Below are 27,451 nucleotides of genomic sequence, written 5' to 3' on the forward strand. Positions count from 1 at the left end.
ACGTATTGAATTTCGTCACTGTGATTCCTTTCGATTCTGGGCCGTTTTCTATGCAGTACCTAGTCCATCTGAATAAAGACCGACGCGACTCATATTTAATAATTTTATGTGAATCATTTTATAGTGGTAAAGCGACCAGATTTTGAAAATATCAGAGGACACTAAAAATAAAAAGGTCATCACGGAAATTTTTATCCGAAGAGCATAAGGGAGAACAGATTGCCGCGAGAGCAAAAATAAGGTCATTTTAAAAGTTTTGTTTAAAGGCCGTCTCTGAAAATTTTTTGAGGAGAAATTGCTACGGGAGCTTAAATAAAAAAGGTGTTTTTGGAAATTTTTGTTTAATGGTAATCCTCTTTAAAGGAGGGCGTCTGTTCACCTTAATAATGGTAAATTTTAGTTTCTCATTTTTCAATATTTTGTGTTTTTGCGCCAGCACAATTTTATTGCTTTTGATGTGGATTTTTGAAAAATGAATGTCATTTAATAAAATACTATGAATCTTAATGAAATCGAAATATTTTGAACCCCCTGTCAAAAGCTGAAATGCCGTCCCTGAATGTCAAGTCTCAAGGAATTATCATGTTTCTTCTACTCATGTTGTCTAAGACAATACAAGCTACAATATATATTATTACAAGCAATACCTATATTTAATAAATTAATAAATAAAACTCTGCATACTTGTTTATAGTATATTGTATATTTTTTACAGATGATGCGACATTAAATTTACCTGACACCATCAACAGAACAAAGAAGATCGTCAAAGAAGCTCAACAATTACTAGTCGAAAGTAGAGCGAAAGAACGAGTCGATCATCCCTCTGAAAGTTTATGCAATTCCAATGTAATTCTTGCAACGTCCAATGTATTAATACGCTGCACAGATCGAGTCAGTGGAAATTCAAATGTTTACGATCCGACCGAATTCGCTTTACACATAGTTAGTATAACGATAAAATAAGTCTGATGTAAACAATTATGTATTAACTTGTGTGACAATTATTTTTAGAAAGACAATCCAGATTGGTGCATGACGAACGTTCCTAGCCAAATACCAAGCTATTCGTATCTATATGGAGCCTTCACTCCGGGACCGCCGATAGTGAAAGTAATAAAACAACGAAAGCAAGTAGAAAAACAGAAAATAGCCGACAAAAAGAAACCTGAAAATGTCACTGTGGTAGAAAACACAGAGGAAGGCTCGAAAATGGTGACAAAATGTTTTAATGTCATTAATAAATATTATAAAAAGAACAATTCAAAGCCTATCAACTACTTTAAGGCAGTATTGGATCCTGATGATTTCAGTCGCACAATTGAAAATATTTATCACTTATCGTTTCTTGTAAGAGACGGAATGATAGGTATTGCGATTGGTATGTTTATTTTTAACTATTGTAAATATAATTTTTTATTTTAATAGTAATAGTAATATGAATATTTTTAGACGAAAAAGATGGATTGCCTTATATTTCACCTATTTCTAAAAATCAGAAAGAAAAAACTATGACTTTAGAAAGTAAACAGTTTATCATGTCTTTCAGCATGAAAGAGTGGAAGGTATGAATTTATAGTTCTAATACACATATATCACTCATATGTAATGTGAAATAAATTTTATTATGTATAATATGTTACCTATGCATATTTTTAATATATTTTTTTTATATTTCAGAAGTCGGTTAAGGCTTTCAAAGTTACAGAACCATTTATGAAACATGGCATTCAATCAACTAAAAATTAATGTTTTAATTTTGGTAATTAACTTTAACCCTTTCCGCTCGTAAGGTGCGTGAGACGCACCATCGCTTGGCTCTATATTACTCGTAGGGTGCGTCAGGCGCACCATTTCAATTAATGATATATAACGTCGATTTTTGGGTATTTCCCGAGCATGTTTTGAATGGTGTTTTTGCAGTGTTGTAGAAAAGAGTTTCAAGAAGCATAACTTATCAAAAAAATATCATTTTTACTTGAATCAAGCCGGGGAGAGCTCATTTATCGCGATAAGTCGGGGTTTTTTTGATCACTAAATTCAAATGCAGATGTTCCGTAGATTTCTCCGAAGGCAATGGTTGGCAATCGTCCTTCGGTAGACACGCGTCGGTGACGTTTTTATTGCCTATTGGGTTTTCGACAGAGTCTCGGGTGTCCATAATTTGTGTCTAAGTAAGACTATAGTGATTAATAATTTTGTTTTAATTACTTATTTTTTCATTTTTTAAGATTTTATTGTGAAATTATTTTTTTAAATTTTATTGTAAAAAAATAGTGATATCGTTGAATATAGTGATTGTAATGATAATATGTTTTGTAATGATAGTGATGGGGAGGATTTCATGTTTGATTTTTCATCTTTCACTGATGATAGTAAGGAAAGTAACGTCGAAATTAGGCATGTTGCCTTGAATCGAAGATGGAATACAGGCAATTAAAATAATAGCGAAAAAAACGATACCTCAAACAAATCGCACCACATCAGAAAATTGTAGAATAATAACTAGTAATGACAATGTACCTTAAAAATAGCAATATTCCCACCAAGTGATAAATGTCCTGGGCCCCAAGTTCCCGCAAACTGTATACAACCTATTGATTATTTTCAATTGTTTTACACAGATGAGTTGGTATACTAATAGAACTTGGGGATTTACGAAAAATTAAAAAATAATATTTTTCTATATTTGTTTCCTTAATTTATAATAAATCGACATCCCACATATTATTAAACGTAGTGCCCTTTTTTGTGCATCACTTCTTTATTTTTATATAAAAATATGTTATTTAAGCATTATTAGCTCGAATATATAAAATCACAAACAAGTATGTACCATAAAGCTACTGAAAAGCTAAAGTTTTGTCTATTTTTAATTAAGAAATATATAAAATAATATGACATTAATTGCAACGTTTCATTTGACCAGCGATGGGACGTATTTTACTTTTTAAAAATATACCTAACATCAGTTTATATAAATATAGATATACCTCGTGCAAGCGATGTAAGCTTTCTTCGTTCGCAGGTAGATACGTTAATCTAAAACTGAGCGGCATGTCTTTGTTATTTGTGTATATTTACTTATTTATGGTTAAAACTGTTTTTGGTCCCATAAATATTTTAAAATGGGTGGTCGCCCTATTGTGTTAATTTATTGTTATGGATTGTCAACCAATGGTACTTAAGAGAACCAAAAAAAATTAAAATGTAATTTAGAGAAATGTAAGTATTTGTTCTGATTTCTTCGTTTTTGGTATTAGTTTATTTATATTTATGCTCTACATATATAATTTTAATTTTAAAAAAGAATTTAACATTGTTCATTTTTCCTGAGCTGACGACATACCTAGTACGAAAACGATTACGAGTGCAAAGGGTTAAACATATGTATATAAAGGGGCTCTATCCAAAGAATATATTTTTAAGATATGAATACATTTTAACGTTAACACTTACATTATACGAAATTATTTTGTAACAAATTTATTATTAAACATTGATTTAAAAAAAAAATATTCTTTTACACATAAATATTTATATTATATTTTACCGAAAAATTATTATAAAAACAAGTTATTCATAAAAATATAGCATTGAATTGAAAAAAAATTGGTTCGGAAATAGAATCGAATTTGACTTAAGCAATTTAGTCAAAGACAATTCAAAACCAATCAATTTGTGTAATATTTACAACAATTGTGGATTACAAATTGAAATGAATAATGTAAAGTCTATATTGAGTCAATTAAAATCTCGCCTTTAAGGCCAGGAACGCCCTGCCCCTACTATTGATAACACAAACCATCACCAGTCATGGGCTTTTCGGCAGCCATTTGGCCATGTTAAACCTCAGTGACGACCATGCTGTTCAAGACACAAACCACCTCCTCTGTAGGCGCGCATAGAAAAGAACTTTGTTATCTACCATTGAAGCAGTAGTCCATTCTTTTATTCCCTTATCTTTTAAATAAACCACACAAGTATGCTACGCTTCAAGTCTAGCAAAAACACCACCGCCATTAAGATCAACAGATCTTAAATCTCTTTTAGCCGTTAGAACTAGGCGTCACGATCAATGGCAACAATGCAAAGATTTTCTGTCAAAACAAAACCAGCATTCCGACAGTTACAAAAAATTAATGAAACGCCAAGGCTTAATGTTTTCAGTGATAAAGATCACATCGAAGATGAATCTCAAAAAGTGTATCAAACCTTGCGTGCTGATTATGATAAAGTGTATATGGAACAGAAAGGTTGTCCAAATGTTCTCACCCATTCCTTATGGTCAAGCATAGGCCCTTACATAGCATGGTTTAAATTCTAACATGGTCAGTCAATTGTGTCTGGGTGACCCTTTCTCAGTTGACCACGAACCGAGCTATCGTCATCAGAGTTTTGTGTTAACACGTGCACCAGAATTATTAAATTAGCACTCAAACATGAAGTCGACCTAACCTAACCTAACCTCCCCTAAAAAAGTGGATTAAAGAAGATTTTCCAGCTCTCTCGCGGAAGCTGAAGACAACATCAGCCCTTGTTACTATTCTCGACCAGTGTGAAAAATTAGTCGTCATTCCCTAGTCGATGCCTGTTAAAATCTTCTCTCGTTAGCCGAGATGATAAAATCCCTCTAAGAAGAGGGACTTGCTGTCAATCTCTCCCTGCCCTATGTCGAAAGCTCCAAAGCCTCATAAGCGTTCATTCAAAGTACGCAAGCTCTAAACAGCAAGGCTACCAACGTAAAGTTCTCAATCGATTATTCGAATTATTCACCAGATTTTAAACTATATGAATATTCGAATAATTGATCGAATATTCGTTAATACTATCACGTATGAAATTTGAAAAAATCTTAGAATGAAACAAGTTGTATATTTGAGCAACACATGTAATGGTTTTCTCTCTCAATATTTATTTATTAAAATTATGTCCTAATTAACCGTTATGATTACGATTGCCAAATAACAATTGCGTTACGATTGCCAAAAGTATAAAATATATTACAATCTTAAAATACATACAAATATAAACATATATACGTATGCATACATACAAATTCATATATGCACACACACATGTACACATATAAGTAAAAACACGAAAACAAGATAAAAGAACAGAAACAAATCACCTCAACAGGTGTGCATTGTCCCACGCAAATTGAACCAAAACCCCATATGTGCACAAGAAAATGTCAATATCTCTATGCATAAACGGCCTTTGCCAGAGATGAGTTGGCAAGTGCTCCAGTTCTAGACTTTACAGGCAAGAACAGTGGATGTGACCGATAACTATAACCACCCTCCGGAGCCCACACTTGGAGCTGCTCGAGCACTGAAGGATTGTCTATAACGCCTTTGAGCAATTTCCAAAAGTGTTTAATTATATAAACACTTCTGCGAGTTGACAAAGAATAGTCACTGGGAAACAAGAACGGATAATGCCCGTATTCCTTCAAGTATAAATATCAAAGAAATTTACCCTGTACTTTTTCCAGCTTCAATTCATTACTAATGCTACTTCAAAATACATGGTCCTTTATGCGCCTTTATTTTGTTTCAAAATGCGAGACGAGTCGCTTCTTCTCACAAAAATATGGTTTTACGCCTTCGAAAAACATTTGTTAATAAAATGTTTATCGGCGTATCTACTCTGACTGAAATTTGCAGAATTCGTTCGTTGAACGAAACAAAATGTTGAAAAGGCGCATTCTTTGTTATTGTTTAAAGGTTATCTCAAAAACAGGTGTGCATAGCAAATTTTTGTTAAATTTATGCTACGGTTTTGTATTTGTTTCAAAACGCAAATATTTTATTTCAATCAGTTCAATAACTCGATCGCGGTTAATTTATTTCTAGTTATTTAATTTACATGCAAATCCACACAAAACAGACGTCGATACGGATATGATCTTTTATGTACATATATCAAATTCGTTAGTCTGTTATCAACGCTCAGTAAAATCTTTGAGTGTCTCATTTTAAAAAGGATTTAAAAGTAAGTTACCGGCATCGCTCTTTTGGACATCGAGAAGGCTTTTGACATAGTTTGGGATGATGGATTAATATATAAACTTCTTAAAGCTGAAACACCACTTCCACTCATCCGTATAATCGACGACTATCTACGTGATAGAACATTTACGGTCACCATAAAAGGTGAAAATTCTAACCCAAGAAAAGTCCCGATGGGAGCTCCGTAAGGCAGTATTCTCGGCCCTCATCTATTTTCCGTATATATTCATGACGTTCCCGTGCCAAAAAATTGTCAACTCGCGTTATATGCGGATGACCTAGCGATCTATACCTGCTCATCAAGCAGAAAAATAATTGCTAGAAGACTGGAATTCGGCTTGCAAAAACTGCGAAATTTTTACAGTAACTGGAAAATTAAAATAAATGATGCAAAAACAGAAACCATCATGTTCTCTCGCAGATCAAAAGCGGCCATGCCATCACGTATTATAATGAATGGTGAGGCGATTCCTTGGGCAAGATCAGTCAAATACCTAGGTCTCCACTTAGATTCCCGTCTTAACAATTGGATAACATCAGACAAAAAGGTTTTTCAGCAATTTCAGCTCTAGCTCCCATATTTCGAAGAAGAAGTGGTCTCAGTAGTAAAAACAAACTCTTGCTGTATAAAACTATGATATGACCATTACTTATGGCGCTCCCGAGTGGCACAGTTTATCTGATAGCTCCTACAGAAAAATAGGCGTAATTCAAAATAAGTGTTTGAGAATAGCACTAAATGCTCACCCCAGGATTAGCCTCAACCAACTTCACTTCAGAAGTGAACGTATAGAGACTATAAAGGACTTTTGCCATAGACAGACCTTTAACTTCTATAGGAGTTTAAAAAACAATAAGAGCACAAACACCTGTCTCACTGATATTGGCAAATACAACCTTTATGACCTACCGTTTAGGTATAAACATAAACTACCTAAACATATCTTAAGAGATGAACCGTCCGAGAAGTTCAACCATCTGCGTCCAGGTGATTACTGCTGTGATACCTGTAAGTCCCCGGAGAGAGTGGGGGCGCCAACTGTCCGGCTTCGAATTCGTGCTGGAGGCACTCGTCGTTAACTTCGGCACTCACGATTAAACCTTTATTATATGTAAACCTCTTAAAGCGAGTACATCAATCTTCCAATATTGAATATATTTTTGTTATTGTGAATTAGTTGTAAGCTGTTAATATGTTAGATTGCTCGACTGAGATAGGTGAGGAAGTTAATTTTTTTAATTTTTAAAATATAATATAAAAATAAAATTCGCAAAGAGGTTTTTGTCAACTTTTCCTCTATAAATAAATGTAATAACATTGTAAATTTAAACATAGATTATCTTGATTTTGTAGACTTGATTTCGTAATTAAGGAAATAACTAAGGTTAGGTATTTGATATTGTGTAATTGGATATTTATGTTTTTGAAAACATGTATACAAATTATGAAAATAAAGACTTTGTAAAATTATTATTTTTTTGTATCAAATTCATTCCAAACATTATTAGCTATTGTATATACAATAAATTCGATAAAATTATGTATGTATAATATTATATCAATTTTGCTGAACTAATTCAATCGCAGCTGATCTTAATTCTGGTGATTTGAAAAAGCTGAAATGACATCCCAGATCAAAAAGTACTATGTAATAATAAATTAAGCACTTTCCTTTTGACGCCCTCACTAATTCGTTATGTATATTTTATAAAAATTTTCATTATGTTATTTATATTTTATAAAATTCAAAAAGCTTAACGATTACGCAAGTAATTAATGATTAATTCAGATAATTATTATTAATCAATAATTACTTTTTAATTAAATAATATTTTACAGGAAATTAATTGACTTTTTGCAGTAATTGGTTAAATAAATTAATATCGGTAAAAACCGAGAAAAAAATTACGAATATGTGAAAACTATGAATAATTGAGAATCCTACTACCAAGCGCTTCAATTACCGCTTTCAACTTCAGCAGCCGACCACTGCTAGCCTACTAAGAGCTGATGGGTTTTCCTCAGGTGTCTCATTCACTCATCTGTGGTCAGGCCTGGTCCTGGGTACTTGGCCGCCCATGGGCAAACCATCTTTTCGCCGCCCACTTACATATATGTTTACAGAATGAATATTTGATGACTTTTGGGCAATGTCTTGAGCAAGAAAAAAGTTTATGTGCTGACTTTAATTGATGTGCAAAAAACGCAACAAAAAACTATAGGATTAGAAAGTAGACGCAATGAAAGCAAACTCTATTATCTGAAAACTTCTGACAAGAAAGTGAGAGTAGGCCAAAGTACCTATGTTTTTGGGAACTCTTAGTATTAAAGAATGGACAGTCAAGTATTGGTTGGGTGATAGAAGACAGACGGAAACCCATAAAAGTTCTATAGAATCAACAATAAATAATAGCTCTGAATTAATTACGAAAAGTAGCTTGGTATTGAATTCTCTCCATCCATTGTCAAAACTACTTTCACACTATTGTAGAAAATCTAATCAAAAACTGTACTTGGAACCTGTTATTCAATCTAAAGCTGTTATACCGATTGTATGTAGAGCAAGCGAATTCTGAAGTAATAATTATTTGAGTTTTATTTTGGTACTTTCCTGTTATTAAGGGCAAAATTTATTCTAAAAAATATTTATTAATTTCGTCATACCTTTTATTTATTTAGATAGAATTATAAATGACATGTCGGAGGCAAGTAATAATTTATATAATTCGAAAGTTGAACCATGACCGTCAATAAATAATATATTAAATTCCCGATAACAGGAAAATACCTTTATTTTTACATCATTTTATTACACTGAGGCCCACGTAACATAGCAAACATTTGTATTTTGAGTATGACTGGGCTATAACATCAAATCGAATTGCACAGTAAGAGGTGAAACATTAAAATCCAGTAAAATGTTTAACGTATGGCTGTGTCTTGATTCTGATTTTCAAAATATACCACTGGGAGGAATTATTATCATTTCAATAATCATCCTCGCCTTAAATTAAAATGTTCTTGTCTTAGAGTTTTTATTATGTATTTTTAGGGTAAATAAATATAAGTTGTATCAAAAATATTCCCACAATGTGTTTAGATGTGAATTTGTATATAATATTAAATAGTCTGGATGTTTTTTGTTTATTTCCTAAAAACTTATGCAATGGAGAGAGGCATTTTTGCATCTAGATATCATATAATAAGCCCTATAATATACGATACATGTCCTTGTATCTTAAATAAAATTGAGATAAGTGTTAATATTAATTTTTAGGAAATTATTGATCATTCCTTATCTACAATAGGAATAACCAACTGCTACCTTAATTATTACTTTTTATATTTATAAGATAATTTTTGTAATTCTGATACTAATTTTTAAATATATATTTACATAATGTTATTTTTCCTTTTCATACTTATTTACACAAGTGTTTTAAAGTTCCATAGATGATTAGTTCAAATATGTATTTAGCACATATCTGGTTTCAAGGTTGATAGTCGTTATAAAATCTACACGTGTAAAACACACATTAATTATTGGATTAAAATAAAATATATTTTAAAAATAAATCTGTTTATTACTAAAAAATAGACATTTCGACGATAATAAATATTCAACTTATAATATAAGTTACTTATCAAAAACGATCAAATATTAAGACATTGACAATAAATAACAATTAAATGCGAACTTATATATTCTTCAAGAACATAAAATAACAACAGTTCGTGTATAATGGCCGGAATAGCGCAATCGGAAAAATACCAGGCTCATAACCCGATGAACTCGATTCGAATTTTACCATTAAAAATACCAGTCGTCTCATTTTTTGAGTATTATTACCACACTGAAACACCTGTTATATTCCAGCAACGATCACTCGATGGAGCGTCACGTTTAAGAATCATCGAACGTCATTCTGCCAGCCCCGTGATTCTTAATGTATCTTCTGTACTGCTTGTATCTGGTATTTTCAGCTAACATCCTCTTCTGTTCTTCGTCTTGTGCCTCTTTCCATTTGACGAAGTTGTCTTCTATCCACAGCTCGTCGTCGAGATACTCTTGTTTCGTTTCTTCTTCCAGAGCTTTAAATTGATGAACGCCCATACCGATACGCTTTCTGATGATATATAACTTCTCTTCTTCCCCTAAAGCTTTTTTCAATATAGTAAAATTCCAAACCCACTTTAAGTACCAAAAAATGTAGCAGTAAATTGTGTAAGGTAAAATAAGTAACTGAATCCAAAGGATATCGACGATTTCGGGCTTAGCGTAAGAACCCTTGATATCCATCCGCTCTTCGATAACTTTGCGAATCAACTTTTCTACCTCCTCTCTTTGTTCCGCCTTTGAAACTTTTTTAGCTCCGTCTTTTTTCTTGTTTTGTATCTCCGTCACTTCGGACTTCGCCATGTCCATGGCCCGATTTCTGTACTTGGGCACTGTGACAAAGTACTTGATAGCGGTCTCGTATCGCTGCCAAGCGCTGTAATACTGAACCATGGATATCACCGTGACGACGATGGCGATGACAACCCTGACGTCCACTTTCGGAGCGACTCTCCGCCTATAATATCTGTAGTAGTGGGCGTAGTACTCTTGCGGATTGTCCAGCATGTAGTTGTAGTCGTTCCTCTCCTCGTCGTCTTTGAGTATTTCGTAAGCCGTGGCGATGGTTTTGAACTGCTCCTCGGCTTCATCCTTGGCCTCTTCCCCGCGATGAAGGTCGGGATGGAACTGCTTCGCCAGACGGCGGTAGCTGCGGGCGATCTCGAGCTTGGTGGCATCTCTGGTGACGTTGAGCACCTTGTAGCAGTTCTGCGTACCGCAATAGATGCCCTCGAGCAAGTGATCGTCGGCGTTAACGGTAAAGGCGAGAGCAAAAAACGCGGCCAGCGCTAGCGGCCACGCGACACCCATCACCATCACCGTCTCATGCCAAACGTCACTTTGACACGCCGGCGATTTCTAATATTGCCAGTGTGAAAAATCTCTCTAACGGCATACATACTACAAAAATAAAATATAAACTTGTACAAAACATTTAAATTTAAAAAAAAATTAATACAAAATTCACAATTATTGTTTTCTATATTAAATCAATATTGTATGGCTCATCACTGCTTAAATTTTGTAATATCATAATAATATAACAAATTTCCATAAATCTTTAATAAATTTTAGAGTCAATCCTCTTTTTGCTGATTTAATCAGTTTTAGAGTAATATATGCTTTGAAAAAATAAATTAATCCAGAGTGTGTTTCCTAGCCTTGATGCGTAGGTACCGCGTAGCACAAAGTTTTTAATATCTTACCCATTAATTGCTATTTTATATAAAGTAAAGTTTAACCAATAACCTCATTCTACCATTTTGTCAGACAATCTTTGCGTTGGCAAAATTGATAAAAATTCAAGATGATTAAATGTAATCAAAATATCGGTTTTGAGGTTTTTAATTAAATCTTATATTTCTTGGTGACCTTTTATTGTAATTCCATTGATTAAAAGGATTTTAATCAGCTATTTATTAAGATGTATATTACTCAATTTTGTTTACAAATTAAAACAAATCAAATTTTTTATAAAAAATAAATTTTAACGTTGTATAAATAAAAAATAGAAAACTGTTTCTTATTTTTTTAGCCATTAAAAAATTTATCACAAATTATTTTACAATGATTATTATAGGTCTTTTTAGAAAATTCTTCTCGGAAACGACTTGACTGATTTTTTCAGGAACGAATGTCTTATGTTTACGTAATGATCAAATAATTGTCAGACCACAGCTTTTCAGATTCAGAGCCAATATCTTCGAAGTGAAAAAATGCCACATGTTATATTTCTATTCGTGCCATTATATAGAGTGCATAGTTTTTCGACAATTTGTTCGTCTAGGTCAGTGATTCCCAAAGTGGTCTATATCGACCCCCAGGGGTCTATGATTACCTACGTCAGCGAAAAAAAATTTGGGGGTCCACTGAAGTGGATCTCAACAACCACTGATAGTACCTATCTACTTACATTATAATCTTATAAAATAAAGACATATACATTATTTATAAAAGTACCTATGAAGTGTAAGTTGTAGGATGTAGGCATTCGCTTTGTGGTCGCAATACATTTTGAACTTGTAAAAACCTGCACATAATGATATACCACCGTGATTCTCAAAGTGGTCTATATCGACCCCTAGGGGTCGACGACGACCTGCAAGGGGTCCATGTCAGTGAAAAATAAAATTGGGGATCCATGAGATGTAAATGTGGGTGACTTTATTTTTGGCTTTCAATGAATGGAATAATCCACATACACAGATAGTAGAAATCTTTCAAAGTGAGTAGCACGATACCAGCTGTCAAAAACACATTTGAAGTTGATGAATTTGCAAAAAATCAATATCAAGCAAGCAGGGGGTCTACCCAAAACCTAAAAACATGGCAAGTGGTCTACGAGACAAAAAAGTTTAAGGACCTCTGGTCTAGGTTGATTTCCTTCTTTCCCCAAATATGAAATATCTCTTAATGGATATCCGGTTTGCGAATCGTGATCCAAAATAGTTTAATTCCATATATTTCTGGTTTTGATGCCATATATTGCTTGAATGGACACTTTCCATCAAAACCACACAATTGCTCATTAATTGCTTATTTAATTGCTCATGACTTTCTCACAAAAGTGCAAAAGTGGACACGGCCGCCCTGGTGGAAAACATTCATATTGTACTAAATTGTAAATGTATCATAGCGAAGTGTTTTGCTACGCAATGCAATTTTTTTAAGGTTTTTTCTGCCATTCTCTTAAAAAATTTTGAAATAAATAATATATCGCACAGGTAGTGAGCATTAAATTGAAAGTATGGTTTATATAGTTATTTATTCATTAAAATACTTAAACCCAGTTGAACAGAAAGGTTTTTTCATTATAACTAATCTTAGGATTCTTGAACATCATAAATATTTTAAGTGGTAACATTTATTTAATATGACAGTGTGCCTGTGCCGTAGGTTATAAACATGTCTGTCATAGGGAAGTTCGTAAATAAGCTGTTTTCTCGGTTAATTAATAGCGAACGTATATGTAACAGTGGTATAATTAAAAAGCACAGTGATAATTTGGAAGAGTTCGGTGAATTCAGTTTCCCTCTGCTGATAGAACCGTGGAAAAGATATTTGAAGGAATCTACGAAGATCGGTGATGTAATATCCATATTTAACGTGGCTTATCCTGACGTTTTGTCAGTAAACGACGCTTGTGTGTTATTAAAAGAAGACAGCGACGTATGGCCATTAACTATAAAGAAATGCAAAGTTTCCAGTGACAGAGTGTATTTGTTTCTCGATCGAAAAACTAGTATTGAAAAATGCTTTTTATATTTGAGCAACAGTTTCGAAACTGCCGAGCCGTCGGTCAGCGGCGGAGTTTTCGTTTCTATAGACGAAGGTTCCGAATCTGACGTGACACATTACAGACTTAACTTACTATCCAAAGTTACTAAAAAACTATCCGTTTTGAATGGATTTAGATTAGTTCACGAAGAAGATCCGAAGGACTATCACATTCACCTTACTACCAAATCTTCGAAAGTCAATCAGAGTGGCAAATTTTCGATTTTATGTGCACCTGCCATAAATGGAAAATCTGGATCGAAAGAAACTGAATTAACCACTGAAAAATATCTCAAGTGAGTGTTAAATTTGGTACTTGTTAGTTAACATGGCGCCACGCTCAAATTTACCAGTTGCGAAACGTACATTTACTGTTCAAACCCAAACCTAATCTAAACGAATATAATAGTTAATTTGTTTAAGTTGGGCAAACCCAACCCAAAGGTTTGAACAGCACAGCAAACGCAAATAGTAGTTTTTGAGCGTGGCGCCGTGCTAACTAACATGTGGCTTTAATTTAATTTAGTTATTATTTGTGATATTTTATGTTTTGTTTTTCTGTTAATTTAAGGCAAAGAGTAACAGACATGAAACTTAAAGCTCAACACAAGTATAGAGTCGTAGTTACTGACGAAGATGCGTGGAACAGATCACTCGCGCAACTCGGAGAAGCTTCTGCAAACTTTGATTTATTACAAGTAAAACCTAGTCATTCTGTCTACATCAACATGTCAGATGGAGGAACTGGATGCAGTAAAGGTATATATTTTACTTAATTAATTATACTGTGTAACAAATTTGAAGTAATTTGTTTCACGGTGGTATTTTAAGAAATTTTAAATTAAGTATATATTTTAGGAGTATCGTTTATCCTTTACAACTCTGCTAGACTTGCGAGTATTATAAATACGTTCAGAGAAAACGTTAAAAAAGGAACATATTCATCTTTACCTCCGATTAGTGACATAGACTTTGAATTATTAAACGATGAAGTGAGGTGTTTGTCTTATGTTTTAATACAAACATGGTTTGGGTTGTATTAATCTTTATGGTTTTTAGGATGAATGGAAGATCATATTTAATTTTATACTTGCATATAAAGATGTGCTAAAAAGTAGTTTTACTTTAGAAGCAGGAAAATGCATAGTAGCATCTCATCAGCTCTGCTCTTATTTGAGTTCCTTAGTTGGGAGATTTAGCATGTACTATCGCAGAATAAAAATTTTGATGGTAATATTTTGATATACATATATACAATATTTTTCCGAATAGTAATTTATTTTTAATAAAATATTAACATTTTCAGGAACCAAGAGAACATTTACTCCCAAAAATATATGCTAGAATGCATTTATTAAAGGCGATACAAGATGTAATTACCAATGTGTTGGCTATTTTTGATATAACATTATTGTCCGAAATGTGATATTAGCATTTTAAGAAATATATATTTATTTATGAAAATATTTTATGATATTTTTTAATTTCCTTTTTATTATTCACTTTTAAGAAATTATATTTTTTTAAAAAGGGTACGTTAAATAAACAGAGTTGTAATTGCTGTATTGCTACTTCTCATCTGCCTAGTATAGTTGATCTTATATACCTAGTTAATTATTGACATTTTTTGTTTTACAATTTCAGTTGACATCAAACAACACGAAGATAAGGCTTGCTTAAAAATTTTAACAGTGTTTTATTTGCACAATAATAAAAGGCAACAGAACTTAATTAAACATAATGATTCAAATCAATATACTATATAATACAATATTTTAGATTAATACAATAATCTATCAAAATATTGTACTAAAAATATGTGTCATTTTTGATTCTTCAACCATGCACATACGCTTTTATATCACAAGTTTTGAATGTTCCTAATTCGTGAGTAAAATCGATTTTAGTTTTTTTCTCAGACAATTCTCTAAGCCTATAAACACAAATGATATTGATAAGATTCTGGTGCATTGGACACCACTGCTATTAAGCTAAAATATTTCTAGCGCCTTCAATTTACATTTACTGTAGAATTGAAGATGTAAAGATCTGTTACAAAAATAAACTAAACTTAAATTTTTATTAAAATTGTTTACACATTTCGTTAAAAAAATAAAGTAGTTTTACAAGGATATAAATATGGTATTTAATAGTTCACCAATAAATGGTACTTCTCAAAACAGGTACTTTTGTAGAGGGAACTGGTTGTATCGGGTTTCGCTGCATATTTGTAAAAAATGTGTAATGTCACTAATATTTAAATTTTTGATCTCGTTAGCACATAGACTTGAAAAAATGCAATTTACCGGTACCCGCAAATAAAGTATTAAGTGAATCTGATTCTTACCCAACAATTTTCGTTTATGTTATTAAATACACGGTTGCCAATTAAAACTCAATACTAAAAGGCTCATAAATTAGACTTTTTCTTTCAAATAACCCATAAGATTTTTTTTTTCTGTCATCCTGACACTTGAAAAAGAGCGTTACATCTAACTTTGCTATTTCACAAGAATTATATTTTTAAATTAATTATCCAATTATTCTAATCTGTGGGTTGCTTTACTTCTGATGACTAATTTATCAGTTTCTTGTAAGAATAACATTTATACAAGATACCGTTCAGCTTCAGTTGCTTATTAAGACTCCCATATTAACTCTTTTAAAGTAATATGTTCTCTTGTTTTTGCTAGGATATTTTTCCTATATTTTGTGTCAAAATATTCTACTGTTATATTTAAAGTTCCATATTACATCTGTCGAACTTCTTTTTATAGATCTTTTAAATTCTTAAGTTTAATTTTTTCAATGGATTTGTTTCAAAGTAACTTCATTTTGATACACTACAATGCTTCAAGAAGAATAAATAAAAATAACGTTTATTACTATTATTATTTCAGTATTTACTTAAACATATATTATTTTACAAAATAGAAAGTACATAATGTACTTTAAAAAATATATAAAACAACCAAAATTCTATTTGTCCATTTACCTGTAATATTATTTAGAATTTTCGACTTTTCGCATTGTATCATTTAGAATTTTCGATCAAAACTTTAAATAATTCATTTGGAGTATTATATAGTACTTTTTAAAAGCCTTATCTTTTCCCAGAAGCTTGATTATATTGGGATCCCAGGCTTCATGGCAGTCAAAATAAGGTTTTATATTTGGTTTATTGCTACTAAATAAATATCCCAAATATTTTTTAAAATACTTTGGCTGTAGTTATCTAAAACATGGTTTTACTCTTTGTTCTCCATAATTTAGCATTTATTTTAAAATAACTAGACAAATTATATAATATTAAATTCAATTATAGAGAAGTAGAATAAACCTCTGTAAACATACATTTGTATTAGTTTCAAAACCAGAAAATTAATCACTCTTCTGGTTAGAATTATTTAACTATGTTTGTATTGCTCCATTTACGGTCCTTGGTAATTAATTTAATGAAGTATTTTAGTATATTATGTGTCAGAATGGATTGTCGCGAAATATTCAGTATCATATATTTATTTAAATTTAAAAACCATGTAATGTTTGTGGTTTTCTTTACTTTTTGTACCTTGTATTAATTAAAAGACATGCATTGAAAATTTATTAAATTCTGATTGGAATCTTGTTTGTAAACTATAACAAAAGTTGAAAGCTCTCAAACTTTTTGGACTCTGCGCCCTTACTGAATCCAGCTTATAACAAATTCTTTGTTTGGTTGAAGGGTTATGTAAAATAATGACTACTGGTTAAAATAGAAATAAACGAAAAACTTCGGGTTGCGTTGCTAAACGAGTTTTTTTAGTTCATATTAAACGCGCTGTTCTTATTAAATATCTGATTAAGGACCGCGATGACTGCAAGTCCTTCAGAGCGAAGTTCAGATTGTAGAAAATATTTCTTTAGCAGTACTAATTCTTCTACAATTTCTTAATTTTCTGTTTTTAGATATTGCCTCTCGATTCATGTGGGTGTTATCCAATTACATTATTATTTGTAATATTTTAATAAGCGTTAACACTGCTCTAATGTTATTAATAATATGTATAGTTTGTGACTGTTTTACCGAGCGTACACACTATCTGATTATAGGCCGGTTTTATTTCTTTTGCCGTGATGTTTTTATAAATAGACACAATAACGCATAAATTCGACAACGACCTGTTTCGCGGACGAGGAAGGCAAAAAATGAACCCTACTTCGACTAATGAAAAAATGTATACCATTGAGGGTCAATTAAATTCATATTTAATTTGAAACATGAAACTGAAAAAAACCTACTGTTTAAAGCAGGGGTCGTCAACCTTTTTATACATACCGCCTAACAACGTCGCAGTAACTCAATTTAGTGCAAGTTGTAAATATTTTTTGAAGGGAAGATTTGTAAAAAATAGTTATTTAAATTTAACTTTATATTGTGCGAAGTTGCTATACAGCAATGTTTCGATTTATGGAGAAATTTGCCTCACCGAACAAAAACACCCATCGCCCACCGAAGAATCTTGAATCGCCCACCATATTTTAAACTATAAAAATGTAATACACTGCATTATAAATTTGTATACTTTTCAACATTTAACACACTGAGTACCGTGATTTATTCGCTATAATTAGGACGAATATTTTTTTTTAATAAACATGACTTTTTTACTAGTCGACGTTTTAAAGTCAAGTAAATATTAGACATTGTATCGCATACTAATAAAATAAAAAATAAATTTACGTTTCAAAAGGTTAAGAGCCTTTTTTACGTATAAATGTCCTTTCTTCTACCAATGTATGATGTTTCGCAATCATTGTCCTCCATCCTCAACAAAAAATATGAGATTGTTTTTGAACAAAAATAGCTTTTGAACAAAAATTCTCAAAAATACTTTTATTTTTAGCTCCGACAACAATAATGATCTTTTTAATTTTGGTGTCCTCCTTTGATATTTTCAAAATCTAGTCACCTTAAATAATCGTAAAATGTATGCGATTGATTCGTAGCATATGTTAATAAATGTTAATACTCGTCAATGCATACACTAGCTAGTCAATTTACTTTAACTAGGAAATTCATTAATCAATTAGTCAGTGTATAAACGGGTTGACATAAGCTCAAGCGGTTTGTAATTAAATCGTTTGCACTGGTAACACTGATATTAGAACTGTCACTCTCAGAGGTCACAGAAAGAGCTTTATAGTACACATTTGTTTGTATTTTATTTTAAAAAAACTGAACCTGAACAGTTGATGCATAATTAATGTAAATTTCAGGCTTTGAGTGTTTAGTAAAAAAATCGTTCGTCAATAAATTTGCTGATTGGTAACACTGATATTAGAATTGTCACTATCAGATATGGTATTTCTAGTGAAAATAATGCGCTGAATCAGCCAGTGTACTATCTGAGAGTTACGTTTATGTTTTAGAAATATTTCAGCCACGTGCTAATTTATCGTCTATTTAATGTTCATGATCGTGTAATTAAAAAATAAAATTATATCTGTTGGTTGTACCATTGTACTAGGATTGTTACTTTAAGCCTTTCATGCGTGCGTTTCCTCCCGTTCCACTGTTACTAACCTTCTGTCTTTCACCAAAACGGTGACAAAATCTCTTAATGCGGGAATTCAAGTAGACGTCATGTGTATATATAGATTTTGAGAAGGCCTTCGACATGGCTTATCATGGGTTATTATTAAAAAATTGTCGGACTTCGGTTGTTCGAATGATTTAACTATCGATTAACTATCAATTATCGAGTTATTTGAGTGATCGTAAACAATGTAGCCTATGGCGGCCGATTGTTGAAAGAGTATTTCACCCCTACGGGGGTTTCTCAAGGGTCCAACCTGGGCCCTCTGCTCTTTATGTTACTTATTAATGGTATTAATATGGCAGTTACAAATTCAAGTTTTCTTCTGTACGCAGATGATTTAAAATTTTATAAATGCATAGATTTGCTGCGGACTCCTCTCTACAGAGTGATTTAGACTATGAAGATGGGCTTCCGTTAACCGTCTGCCCTTTGGTGTCGGAAAGTGCCATACTGTGTCATTTTCTCGATCCCGTTCGCCATCAGTTTATTCCTACTATCTCGGTGGGAAAATTTTGGCTAGAGAAACTTCCACTAAAGACCTCGGAATCACTTTTGAGAGAGAGTGGAGGTTCTCTCTACACATACACGACGTCTGTGTTAAATCTTCCAAGATGCTCGGCTTTGTTATGAGGAACGCCTTTCACTTTGCCGATCCGTCAGTTATTCACGTCTTCTATGACACCTTAGTTCGTAGCATTCTTATATCGGGTTTTAGTTCGTTTTATTCTTGTATAATTTGGAATCTCCGCATAACCAAATACTCCATTTTAGTCGAAAAGGCTTATAAAAGGTTCTTAAGATACATTTATAAAAGGATATTTGGTTATTATTCGTTCTTATATCCCAGCACCTTTTTTAGGAGCATTGAGATACGATTCGCTAAGTTCTCGAAGAAAGTTGTATGTCGCTAAGTATTTTTTCAAACTACTGACACGGAGCGCGTGATTTTTTCATTTACTTTCCTGTATATCGACATTAAGTCTCCTTTTTCTTTTTTAATTCCGTGATGGGTATAGTTTCATATTTTAAATTACTTTTTATCTGCAATCATGTGTCATGAATATCGCTCCTGTTTTTTATGTTGGGGCGGCGAGCTTTTCCAAAGCGCTTGTTATTTTCGTAAAGATTTAAAAACTCGAATGTTAATTCATTCGCACACGTACAAGCCGCGACGGATCGGACGCGACCGTTCCCACCGCCCGTCGGCCTGTCCTGGCGCGGCCTGATCTGTTACAAAACAGACCGCGGGTCCCAGCCTTATGACGTCCGCACTTGTCGACTCGCCTATGACTGTCGCCATCTGGCTCCCTAATACGCTGGCATTGCATATTGATCTGTTTCATGTCAGCTACGAGGAGCTGGTCCGGTTCGTATCAAATTGTATCATATAATTTTAATACTTTATGATTTTTTGTTTGCTACTTTCAATGTATTATTTTTTTATATATTTTTTGTGTATTAAAATAAAACAATGTATTATTTTCAACCATCGTGACGCATTGGGGTAACTTGTTAGGGTACGATAGTCTTAATTTGTTTTAAATAAACGTAAACGAATTACCCAGTGACAGGGCTGCCAAATCTCCAGCTGCTTGAATTACGATCGCTACACGAAGGGCGTTCTTATAAACCAGGGGTAGCCAAGCTTTTCATCGCTGCAAGTGACCTGCTTTTCAAATCATTGGCGGCGGTCAATAAGAAAAGTAGTAATTGAAAGCCAAAAATAAGTTTAAATTTAAAATAAACATAGATAATACCAATATCTATTCAATATCCAGTTATTTTAATAATAAAAATTGATGATTAGTTCATACAAACATAAATATAGTTTAGAAATAAAACAATATTCCCTTTTATTTTCTTCCTGGCGGGCGACTACGAATAGTTACGAGTCGAGAGTATGAAAGAGCGAAACATCTCCTCCAAATTCTAAAAGTTATATAAAGACATTGGGTAGATCTAAATAATAATTCTTAAGACATTAATTAAAAAAAAAACATTTATTCAACATGTTACATACATACATATAATAGCTAGTTTTAGATTTTTGGTCGAAAGCCGCAAGATTGCGACCGTGCGCGCGTTTTTTGTTTATTTTGAATTGCGCAAAAGTGGAAAGCGGGTGCGCTATGCGCTGTTTGTTTTGGGGACCGTTCGAACGACGACGACGGCGGTGGGGGTTCGTCGGGTCGCGCGGAGGGGCGTCAGTGCGCGGCCGCAGCTGGGCCGGGCCGGTCGCCGCGTTCGCCATGAACATCGCCGCGTTGCTGCAGGCCGCCGAGTATCTGGAGCGGCGCGGGTTCGAGGTCCGCGAAGGGCCCCCGCCGGGCCGCGACCACGGGTACGCGTCTTCGCTACCGGCGCCCCATCGCTCCTCGCTCCGGGCGCACCTCGACCTGCACGCCAGGCTCAAGAGGCCCAAGACCAAGAAGTCGCAGGGCAGCAGGTACTGTTTAGTCTTCGCTAGTGTTCCTTTGTCTTCGACCTCCTACTCGACGATATCACTCACGATCGCGCTCTTCTTCCAGGACGACCCACAACGAGCTCGAGAAGAATAGGTGAGAGAGAACGCGACGCGGCAACGTCGCCTCCCGCCCGGAGGGTCTTCTTTGTTCGACTTGGACGTCGCGTATTGTTGCCTTATCGTCGGTCGCCTCCGGATCCCGGCGAGGAGCTGACGCGGGCTACTTTCGAGCGCGCCCCCGAGCGTTATGCAACCGCTTCCTTTGTTTGCTTGCATCTGATGATTCACTCTTTCTGCGACGATTTGGTTGCACCGCGAGAGTGCATTCTTGTCAGAATCCATTACCGTGCTCTAGTGAAATATCTTATCATTCAACGATAGAGCAGTGATGTGAGTCGGTGACTAAGACCTGGGTTCTAATTAGTGATTATTATAATTAGATAGTTTTGTTACTTTTTGAAAATTAGATTCAAATTTTAAATATCTTGGAAATATCATAGATTAAACTTAACTAAAATGAAAATTTCTCAAAAATATTATTTAATTCAAATAATATTACGCATACCAGGGGTCGAAAACCTTTTTTGTTGCCTTATCAAGGTCATCGCGAAATGTCATCGCGAGCTTAACTAAAAATATTTTTAAAAATTGTCGAGTCGAATAGACAATAACTGATTAGTGATGGAAAAATTCATTCAAAATCTTAACCTTTTAATCCGGCACTTTTTTATTACGTGGTTAAAAATAGTTGTTAATGGCCAGTTAAATTTGGCAAATTTAAATTCATTAAAATTAAAAAATTAATTTACTGGCTCTCGTTATGATATAATATAAGGTACAACAAAATTCACACCTTCTACAGAAAAGACTAAAAAATTTAAAATTCAATGACGACTTTTTACGTCACGCCCGTTATATATGAAATATAATTACGACGCCTTGAGGTGTCATACCCGGTTAAGATGTTAATGGCCAATTAACCTTTGTCTTTTTTTTTTGTTATATTCGAGTATTTTACTCATAAACTGCTATTTCCTGTAAGAAATTGCTAAAATTTGAATCTTATTTGAAAAATTGCATTTAACCACTCGGCGCAAAAAAATTGATTAATTTCAAAACTCGGTATAATAAAAGTAGATTTCTTGGGCGCTAAGATTTATCCCCTTTTTAGTAAAATCGCGTATATGTGCATTTAGCAATGCAACGTAAAATTTTTGGATATTATACTCGTAAATTGATATTTTATTTAATGAAAACTTGGATCAGCGTGTAAAATTGGGATTGGTTTTTTTTTTTTCACCTACATTTTATGATCTTGTAGAATTGGGCTTGAGGCCAAATTGCTCTAAATATGCAACAGTTTACGTTACGTTATTGTTTTTAGCCTAGACTGTCAAAAAGACTACTCGCAGACTGAATACAGGACAATTTTGTGCGCTTGCAGTCTGTTTTTGCTGTGTTGTTAAACAATTGGTGCAATTTATTCTAAAAGACATGTGAATTCAAATAAATACTTTGAGCATTTATTTAAGATAAATTTTCGGATTTTTTCTTTGAAAAAGATTCGTTGCAGAGAAATATTCATTGGGTATTCACTTTCTGATTGAATAACACAGGACGATATTGTTTTTTATTCCAAGAATTATTATCTTATCGCCCCTTGCACTATTGTTATAGTAATGTGTTTTATTTATTATAATTATTCCCTTGCAGTGTATTTTTAATTCAATTTATTTCTGAAATTAATACTGTTTTCTAGCTTTTGAGTGTAGGAAAACAAACTTTCAGTGACAATTTATACATAAGATTTTTCTGGACAAATTCGAGGGGGGGGGAATATCCCCTCCCCTTAAATGACGTCTCTTATTGTTCCATTTCTTGCATTTTTGTTGTTGCTGTTTTTCACTCTGCTACCTTCGTATACTATGTAAAAAATACGCAGTAACTCAATAAAAACAGCTTGGGTTATTAACATTTGCCATCAAGTTTATTAATTAAATATTAATGTATTACATGAATGTTTTTAATTATAATCACAATTGAAATTTCATTGCTTTTATAAGCAATAATTCCTTTCATTGAACTGGGTATCGAGGGATCAACATACACCTGCTCTTGCCGGTGGTTGAATACAGGTTTCGGTAGATTATTATTTTTAAAATCTGTCTGCAACTTGTCGATGGTTATTGGAACGCTCTAAGTGCTTTATTTTGATTTTTAATACATATTTGACAGCATTCCTCGCTTGTTATATTTATAATATATATATGCAGTTTCATAGATTCATAATACAATAGTTAATAGACATTACCAAATTTACTACAATCGAGTACATTTAGAATAAAAGTCATCTGTTTGAATAAATCAGAACATTAGAAGCAACTAAACGAGATCCTCAAGGTCAACCGCATTATTTTAAATAGATTCTATCATTGCTGAAACTCTGACCTTGAACGAAAATAAGAGATTTTGCTTAAAAATAATTTATTTTAACTGCTCCAATACAATTCATATTAGATTCAATTAATCGCGAATTACGCAAATACTTTCTCCATTATTTTTCATATAGTCTCTTTTACGCTAAATTTTTTTTTGATCAATTGTCACAAAGTTTCTTTTCCTACACCCAAGAGTCAGAAAACAGTATTTATTTTAGAAATAAATTGAATTAAAAATACACTGTAAGGCAATAATTATAATAAAAAGGGGTGATAAGATAATAATTCTTGGAACAAATTACAATATCGCCCTGTGTACTTACACATATCAGTACACCCCTCAGGGCGAACGACCAATCACAGGTCATAAATTTAAGAGCACATGATAATTCTAAGTTGAATGATTTTTCTCTCAAATTTATATTTTAGTTATTTTATCTGTGAAACGCATAAAAATGTGTTTCAACAAATTGGAATTGTGCAGGCAAATTTTTAAACGCAATAAACATTGTCAAAAATCTCGATTTCAATCTACATATGTATGACGAACTATCCTGTCGTATTGTGAACTCTGCGTCATCGCTTTGACACCTTCGTCATTGTTAGTTTTTAGTTATCTGATAAACAGTAATCGTCTGCATCTCTTTCTATCTCACTCGTGCGTTTTTATGACCATCGAGACATCGATGGTCACGTATTCGAATGAAAATAAAAGGAAATCGAACACGCGATAAGCTCGTATTTAGTCAGGAGTCGAATTCAAATTTTGCAAATGAAATTCTAATTCTGATCAGCAAGAATCTCTTAGGCGCAGAGGTTTAATTAAATTTGCGTAAGATGGTTCGATACGTGTTTCCCTTCTTATAAAAATGATATATAAGAACAAAAATATTATTTTAAGACTGCGCTTGATTGTTGCAAAACTTGTTTACTACCATTACTAGATCGCTTTGCATTATTAGCAAGTATTGTTATTAGGAAAACTCAGACGAAGAGGGTGACTCATCAAGTTATTTTATGCAAATTTGCATGCAAAAGTTGAGAGAGGGTAATTGTTTACACTTTTTTATTTCAATTTTTCATATCTACGTTAGACAAGGAGGTGTGTTGATTTGATTAGATATATGTTATGCTATGGGGATGATGAAATAAATAAGATATTTGTGTTATGTTATGTGCCTCTTATGGATCACATAACAGATTTAGAGATTGATACAAATGCCACCTTAAATTCAACTAGTTGATTTATCGTTTGGTTTATTTAATAAACTCAAGTTCTTGATGGTTTTGCTTGAGATATTGAAATTCAAACGTTTACTTTTTGACATTTTTGTATACTGGCAAAATATATCTTGAGATATACACTCATGTATGAGCTTTAGTCTTGCAAAATGTGAGACATATCTTCGCCACATCAGTACGCGACAGACATATTTTTAAACTCTGTGATTTACGAACGCGTATATCGATTTTACCAAGATCAGTGAGAGCTAAACATTCCATATATCAGCGATTCGAATCGAATGAATAGTATATTTTCTATTTCACTCTGTTATCTTTATTTGTATAACTTTGAAATCCGTCAGCTGTCATATTTTTGTCGATAGTACGGGATATTTCATTAACGTTCATCATGGCACTTTAAACCCAGTCTACATTTTTATAAATTAACGAGTGCAACTCTCACTACAATTTGCTGTATTGTGCATGTTTATATTGCACATATATTTCCTCTCTGCATCTACTGCTGGGTAGTGGCGTAGAGGTTTACTAAAGTTAGCTAGCTACCAACGCGGACACTTAGCGAAGCGCATGTTTGTGCAGGCGTAGTGTGCACAATTCGTAATTTGCTCCATTTAGAATCTGACGACAGATTCAAAAACAAGCATCACAAACTCGTCCCATCCAACAGATACTCTCAATCGTCACTCGTTTGTGTGCATTGGTCTGATAATGCCGTTAATTGGCGACGAGCGTTCACTATCTTAATTTATTACACGCCAAACGTGTTTATTGCTTCGAAAATAGATACAAACACACGTCAGTTGTAAGCGAGCGGCAGTTTTCCATTTTTACTGTCATTTTTTTCTAAGCCACCTTGGCACTATGGTGCGGTTGCAAAATTTGCCGTTTGGAACAGCTGTTCGCTCCCGACACAAACACGCACACTGGGAGAGAGGAGTTTCGAGATGAGAGCGCACGCAAAAAACGCAACGTTGCAATTCGCATACATGCATGTTGATTCTGAGACCTGCCTTCAAGGCCCCCGGCCAGCTCCTCGCTGTGGCCATGCCCAGATGCAAGGTCGTCGGCTTGGTTTTTTTTAACTGATAAAAACCGCACCATTCTGTTATCTGTCTGTCTAAATGCGAGAGGTATTGTGTTACGCCTCATGACGGATAAAATTCTCATTAGTGTCGTGTGTCTTGGATGTATAATTTGAGATTCGACAGCAATTGCGGTTATATTTCGTGTTCCAGGTATTTTTTTGAACAAAAAACATATTTATAGCGACACTCACCTAATTTAAACCTACATTTTACCAATCTCCAATAACAAGTAATATTATATAAAATCGACATTTTATTATTATTTTTAAGTATTAATTAAGATAAGACATCGCTTAATCAAACCGAGCATGCAATACTGACACAATTTTCAACTCAGTTATATCATTCTACGTATTAATTTGAATGCACATTTTAAGTGCATACACAATTTTCTTTGTTTAGCCCTTTCTTTACTGTGATGTACACCGAGTGTATATGTTTATATTTGTAGTGGCATATTTTGAAATTTTTAATTTCTAATTTAAACCAATTTTAAAAATTCATTACAATAACGTCATTTTTTCTTCGATGTACTACTGCCTTTTATACCTCACAATTGCGCTCATTTTTGTTTTGCAAAATTTATAAGTATAACAACTAATACATAAGAAAAAACATTAATTGCCGAAATTCTAGAAATTACTCATATTTCCGATTAAATAGTATTACTTCTTATTCGGTGTTTTATAACATAATTATGTGTGTATGAATATGTACTCATTATTCGAGTTGTATTTTTCGATTCTTATAATATTCGAATTTTTGTAACTATAATTGCAGTGTCCAATGCATTTAACCATTTTTAGCACTTATATTACAATAATTGTTACTACTCTGACTATTATTATAATATTTATTTCTTAGTAATAACATTCGTGTTATTTAAATACTATTTTTAACGTGTACGCTAAGTGTACATCACCGGAGCGTGTGGATTTGCTTACTGTAAGGTGTAAGGGGAAGGCTAAATTAATTACCGTGATAAACTAGGCCACGAACCGAAATGTATTATAATTTTCTATTAACGGAATAATATTATGAATTAAAACGCGTAATGACTTTTAAAACGGTTCATTTGTTTTAACAAATATAACGGTTATATTTGTTAAAGCAAATGAACAAATGCAGCGAAAAAAATATTTTTAAATAAATAATAATGTTTAATGTTGGTTATTTAGATTGCAAAATATATTTTTTATGTAAGGAACTACGTTATTATTGCCAAG

General features: G+C 33.2%; 4 protein-coding genes across 6 annotated transcripts in view; 3 read left to right on the plus strand and 1 right to left on the minus strand.

The window, feature by feature from the left end:
- Nse4 (SMC5-SMC6 complex kleisin component Non-SMC element 1) overlaps nucleotides 1-3,516 on the plus strand; it is a 3,724-nt gene extending 208 nt beyond the window's left edge. The window contains exons 2-5 of the mRNA XM_088198983.1: nucleotides 716-945; nucleotides 1,015-1,381; nucleotides 1,453-1,565; nucleotides 1,681-3,516. Of these exons, the coding sequence (XP_088055109.1) occupies nucleotides 716-945; nucleotides 1,015-1,381; nucleotides 1,453-1,565; nucleotides 1,681-1,749 (779 nt within the window). The 3' untranslated portion in view covers nucleotides 1,750-3,516. The remainder of the gene's footprint in view (nucleotides 1-715; nucleotides 946-1,014; nucleotides 1,382-1,452; nucleotides 1,566-1,680) is intronic.
- Nucleotides 3,517-9,581: 6,065 nt separating this feature from the next.
- On the minus strand, nucleotides 9,582-11,034 carry LOC148228626 (dnaJ homolog subfamily C member 25 homolog). Its single transcript, XM_088199001.1, has one exon. The coding sequence runs from the start codon at nucleotides 10,949-10,951 to the stop codon at nucleotides 9,923-9,925; it is 1,029 nt and encodes a 342-aa protein (XP_088055127.1). The 5' UTR covers nucleotides 10,952-11,034; the 3' UTR covers nucleotides 9,582-9,922.
- A 1,934-nt stretch (nucleotides 11,035-12,968) lies between these two features.
- On the plus strand, nucleotides 12,969-14,875 carry LOC148228627 (DALR anticodon-binding domain-containing protein 3). Of its 2 annotated transcripts, none has more exons than XM_088199000.1 (5): nucleotides 12,969-13,707; nucleotides 13,983-14,170; nucleotides 14,270-14,403; nucleotides 14,471-14,641; nucleotides 14,718-14,875. In XM_088199000.1, the coding sequence occupies exons 1-5, from the start codon at nucleotides 13,040-13,042 to the stop codon at nucleotides 14,835-14,837; spliced, it is 1,281 nt and encodes a 426-aa protein (XP_088055126.1). In that variant the 5' UTR covers nucleotides 12,969-13,039; the 3' UTR covers nucleotides 14,838-14,875. The 2 variants fall into 2 exon arrangements, with proteins under 2 accessions (XP_088055126.1, XP_088055125.1); XM_088198999.1 differs by having other exon boundaries at nucleotides 13,015-13,707; nucleotides 14,258-14,403.
- A 6,324-nt stretch (nucleotides 14,876-21,199) lies between these two features.
- Nucleotides 21,200-27,451, plus strand: part of LOC148228628 (max dimerization protein 3-like) — a 182,375-nt gene continuing 176,123 nt past the window's right edge. For both annotated transcript variants that reach the window (XR_015811533.1, XM_088199003.1), the window contains exons 1-2: nucleotides 21,200-21,439; nucleotides 21,522-21,551. Coding sequence is in view for 1 of the 2 variants with exons in the window: in XM_088199003.1 (XP_088055129.1) it covers nucleotides 21,243-21,439; nucleotides 21,522-21,551 (227 nt within the window). In the remaining variant the exon portion in view is untranslated. The remainder of the gene's footprint in view (nucleotides 21,440-21,521; nucleotides 21,552-27,451) is intronic.

The sequence above is a fragment of the Plectrocnemia conspersa genome, unplaced genomic scaffold, assembly GCF_051122295.1.
Source record: "Plectrocnemia conspersa isolate PC_06_02 unplaced genomic scaffold, ASM5112229v1 ptg000012l, whole genome shotgun sequence".
NCBI classification, from domain to species: domain Eukaryota; kingdom Metazoa; phylum Arthropoda; class Insecta; order Trichoptera; family Polycentropodidae; genus Plectrocnemia; species Plectrocnemia conspersa.

What these genes read in the sequence shown, in the direction of transcription:
- LOC148228627 (XM_088198999.1), top strand. Translation starts at nt 13,040, where the DNA reads ATGTCTGTCATAGGGAAGTTCGTAAATAAGCTGTTTTCTCGGTTAATT. An exon ending in AGGAACTGGATGCAGTAAAG is followed by an intron (nt 14,171 to 14,257) that starts GTATATATTTTA and finishes TTTTAAATTAAG; the next exon opens with TATATATTTTAGGAGTATCG. An exon ending in GCAGAATAAAAATTTTGATG is followed by an intron (nt 14,642 to 14,717) that starts GTAATATTTTGA and finishes TAACATTTTCAG; the next exon opens with GAACCAAGAGAACATTTACT.
- LOC148228626 (XM_088199001.1), bottom strand. Translation starts at nt 10,951, where the DNA reads ATGGTGATGGGTGTCGCGTGGCCGCTAGCGCTGGCCGCGTTTTTTGCT.